The sequence below is a fragment of the Gracilinanus agilis genome, unplaced genomic scaffold (genome assembly GCF_016433145.1).
Source record: "Gracilinanus agilis isolate LMUSP501 unplaced genomic scaffold, AgileGrace unplaced_scaffold40768, whole genome shotgun sequence".
Lineage (NCBI taxonomy): Eukaryota > Metazoa > Chordata > Mammalia > Didelphimorphia > Didelphidae > Gracilinanus > Gracilinanus agilis.
Window position 1 is genome coordinate 1 of NW_025374431.1, and position 3,848 is coordinate 3,848.

Here is a 3,848-nt window from a genome sequence, read left to right on the forward strand (position 1 = left end):
GCCCTTACCTCTCGGGGCTCCCCTTCCTCCTCGGGTGTTTCGGGGCCCGCGGGGGAAGGCGCCATCCAGCCACCGCGCTGCCTCGGGAGCCTTGGCAGTGGAGGCCACCAGGAGCACCAGCTCTTCTTTCTATTGGAGCTGAGCTGGGGGGCGGGGCACGAGAGGGCGGAGCAGGCGGGGGGTGGGGCGTAAGAGCGCCCAGAGCCCCGCCCGGGGTCCCCTCGCGCCTTCCGCGGGCTCCCGGGGCCTGCCAGCCTGTTATCTCGATCTCTGGGCCACAGCTTAGACTCCGGGCCGGGCCGGGCCGGGCAGCCAGGCGCCTGGCCAGCGATGGAGCGCTCCCGCCGAGGTCGCTCTGCGAGCCGGGATGGGCTTGCCCCAAGGGTTAAGCGAACCTCGGAGCCCCGCAGCAGCGGACAGCGCCCCCCCCCCCCATTCAAAGCAGCCTCCCGTGGGATCTGGCTGTGTGACCCTGGGCAAGTCACTCCCCCTCTCTTAGTCTAGGCTCTGCTGGGTTGCTGGGAGGAGCAAATGGGCGGCTCTCTTCCGCCGGCTATTGGGCAGCCCGGCGGTGCAGGGGTAGAAAAGGAAGTTCTGCGGGAACCTCAGTCGGCCGCTCTGGGCCAGGTGGCTGCCTTACGCGTAAAAGCCCCCGCCCGGGGCGGCGCTCCCCGTTCCTGCCGGTGCCCCGCCCCTCCGTCCCCCCCATCCCGGGCTCAGCAGGCACTTTTCCACGTTTATTGGAAACCCGAGTTTAGTGCATGGCCGGGCCAGAGGGAAGGCCGCCGCCGCCGCCTCCGCGCCCGAATCCCGTAAGGCACTGAAGTGGCCGCCCGGGGCACCCGCTCTTTCTGGCGCGCCCCCCCCCCCCCCGTCGGTCGCCATCTTGTCAGTCTCAGCAGGAGGAGCGGCTCCGGGATTTCGGGGGGCGACGAAGCGGCTGCCGAGCCTCCCTCCCCTTCTCTGGGTCGGCTCTTAGAATGGTGGGCGTGCGGCAGCCTTTTCCCAGGGAGCCCCCCAAGCCTGGACCTCGCACATCCACACGAAGCCGCCCGGGGCTCGCGGCACGTGGCCTCCGACTTGACCCCGCCCCCCACGTGTTGTCATGCCGACCAGGAACGCTGGCCCGGGACTGCAGGGGAAGGAAGCGGCAGGCCGGGAGGGCGAGGAGCTCGGGAGGCCCCAAGCCAGAAGCCTTGCTGTGAGGGGGCAACGGAAGAGGCAGGCAGGCAGGCAGGCAGGCGGCCGGAGGGGCCGAGGGTCAAGCAGCAGCTCCCAAGTCAAAAAACGTTCTGGAGACGCGCAGGGTCCGCGGCCCCGCCCACTGCCGGGGCGGAGCCCAGAGCAGCCCCGCCCCCTCCCCAGCGGGCTAGGACGGGCCTTGGCCAGCTGCCCGGGGGGCCTGGCGTCTCTGAATGACCACGGCGTTCTGCAGCTCGGCCTCCTCCAGGGTGAGCGCGTCGTCCAGCGGCTTGAGGACGGGGAGGGCAGTGACCAGGGTGAAGGGCCCGCCCCTCTGGGGGCCTTCGCAGCTCCGGATGAAGTCTCGCACGTGGCTCACCCTGGGGGCGGGAGGACGCCGCGTTAGCCGCCACACCTCCCGGGACAGGGCAGGGCAGGGCAGGGCAGGGCAGGGCGGGCTTCCTTTTGGCCTGCTTTATTCGCTTCCCTGGAAGGCTGAGGAGCCCCCCCCCCCGCCCCCCGCTTAAATCAAGCCCCAGCCAGCTTCCCTCCTGCGGAATAAACGGGAGCAGAGCCGGGCAGCAGCGGCTGAAGATTAGCCCCTCGGGGGGGCGGGGTCCTTCCCTTTGGCCAGGCCCCGCCCCCCATCTCCGGGCCACGTGGGGTGGGCCTGGCGGTCACATGGACTCTGGGCGCCAGTTCCGCATGGCTGCTCCCCGCTCCGCGGAGAGCCCGTGAACGTTCCGGCTGCCCCCGGCCTGCCCGCGAGGTGCTCTTCTCTCCAGGCCCGTCGGGTGGGGGTTCCGTGAGGCTCTGGGCAAGTCACTAGTGCTGCCTGCCTCTGTTTTCTCATAGCTGAGAGCGTGCCCCGCCCCTCCTCCCCACCCCCCCAGGCTTGGGCCGTCCTTCTCTCCTGCCAGCCTGCAGGCAGCGCGGAGGGGGGGGGGGGAGCCGCCCGCTTTGGGCCTCCTTCCCCGGAGGTCGCCACGAGGGGGCGGCAGAGGCCGGCGCCCTCCCTGCGGTGGTGCCCCTGCTGGCTGGGTCCTGCAGGCCTCTGGGGCGCGGGCGGGCTTTCGTGGCGCCGGGCTGGGGGTGGACTGTTGGGGAGCCCCCAGACCCACCTGTGCGACACGTTGAAGCTCTGCACGAGCCTCCTCCCGTCGGCGAGCCAGATGCGGAGGCTGGTGACGGGCTCCGAGGGGTTGAGGGGGACGGAGGGTGGCGGCGGTGGCGGCTTCGGCTGCCCGGCGTCCGTCCCGCTGGCCTTAGAGACGATCCTGGGGGTGGCGCTGGGGACGAGAGAGGACACGGGGAGCCCCAGCCCGCCCGGGGGCAGCGGGGGAGGGGGGAGGAGGCGCCGCTTACCTGCCCAGCCGGTGGCCCAGGCCCGAGAAGGGCGCGAAGGCGGGCTTCCTGGGCACGTACACTTGGTCCTGCTTGTCCTCCACCCGGACGGCCACCTCCTCCTTCCTGAACCTGCCCCCCAGCTCCGAGGGCAGCTCCCTGAAGCGAGAGGCCCCGAGGGGTGAGAGCCAGGCCGGCCCGCCCGAAGGGAGCTTGTCGTGCTCCCGGGGAGGGACCCAGGCTCCCAGAGCCCCCTCCACATTCCTTCAGCCTGAGGCCCTGCCTCTGTTTCCTGCTCCCTAAAATGGGGTGCCCACGGCCCCTCCCTCCCAGGGGTGGTGGGGTGCCCCGTGTGACCCCACCGAGAACTCGGTCAGCAGCCGGCCCAGAGGCTCCTGACGGGGCAGGAAAAGGTGAAATGACTTTCCCAGGGTCACCCAGCCAAGAGCGCCTGCGCTGGCTCTGAGCTAAGGCCCAGGGCCCAGTCGCTCACTGAGAGTCCCCTCTGGAGTTCCCCGCCTCCCAGATTCTTTTGGGGATGGGGGATCCGGGTTCCAATCCCCCTACCAACAGCTCTCTCCTCTTAGAAGAGCGGCAGGAACCTCCTCCTGGGGGTGCCGGAGAGGGAAGAGGCCGGCCCTGCCCTTCTGTGGCCTCAGTTTTCCTACCTATCTAATGGGGGATGGGGGGAGGCAGCCGCCGTCCTGGCCACCCCACTCACACCGCTCGAAGCCCCCCATGCCCGCCGGCCCCTCACCCCTTTCGGATGGCACTCAGGAACTGCCTGCTGGCTCCATCCCTGTAGCTGCGGAACTCCTCGTTCACGGTGAAGCCGTTCTGCCAGAGCTGAATGCTCACGTCGGCCTGCCAGAGGGGGAGGGGGAGGGGACGGTCAGGGGCCTCGCTCAGGCCCGGGCAGAGGCTCACAGGCCGCCAAGCCCGCCTCTCCCTCAAGCCTCTGCTTGCTGCCTCCTAGGTCAGGGAGCCCCCCCTCCCCCCCAGGGCTGAGCTGCTCCCAGTCCGTGAGGCAGCCCCGGCCAGGCCTGCCCACCTGTCTCGAGTCAGCGGAGGGCCCACGAGGGGCGCCCGCTTTCTGCGCTTCCTCCAGGAGGCTGTCGAAGAAGAGCTCGCAGTCCCTGGCCTGGCTGCCGCGGCGGCTCTGGGCTGCGGCTCCTGACGACTGGCAGACCCTGAAGAAGACGGGAAAGAAGGGAGCGGCGAGCCTTGGGGCCTTCCTCCTCCCTGAAGCGGCTCCTTTCTGGGCCGGGCCTCCTGCTGCCCCCCCCCCCATCAGATGGGAGGCCTGACCAGGGACACCCCCC

At 70.6% G+C, this 3,848-nt stretch overlaps 1 protein-coding gene across 1 annotated transcript; it reads right to left on the reverse strand.

Annotated features, from left to right (window-relative positions):
• Nucleotides 1-730: 730 nt before the first annotated feature.
• On the reverse strand, nucleotides 731-3,817 carry UBXN2A (UBX domain protein 2A). The gene is made up of 5 exons (XM_044684033.1): nucleotides 3,578-3,817; nucleotides 3,284-3,390; nucleotides 2,548-2,685; nucleotides 2,304-2,471; nucleotides 731-1,562 (listed from the first exon to the last, which is right to left on the reverse strand). Exons 1-5 carry the CDS (start codon nucleotides 3,815-3,817, stop codon nucleotides 1,370-1,372), a joined length of 846 nt encoding a protein of 281 aa, XP_044539968.1. The 3' UTR covers nucleotides 731-1,369.
• Between the last annotated feature and the right edge of the window lie 31 nt (nucleotides 3,818-3,848).

Coding starts and splice junctions, on each gene's coding strand:
- UBXN2A (XM_044684033.1), bottom strand. CDS start 3,817: ATGGGGGGGGGGGCAGCAGGAGGCCCGGCCCAGAAAGGAGCCGCTTCA. Junction 3,391..3,577: donor CCTCCGCTGACTCGAGACAG/GTGGGCAGGCCT, acceptor CCCCTCTGGCAG/GCCGACGTGAGCATTCAGCT. Junction 2,686..3,283: donor CTGAGTGCCATCCGAAAGGG/GTGAGGGGCCGG, acceptor CTCTCGCTTCAG/GGAGCTGCCCTCGGAGCTGG.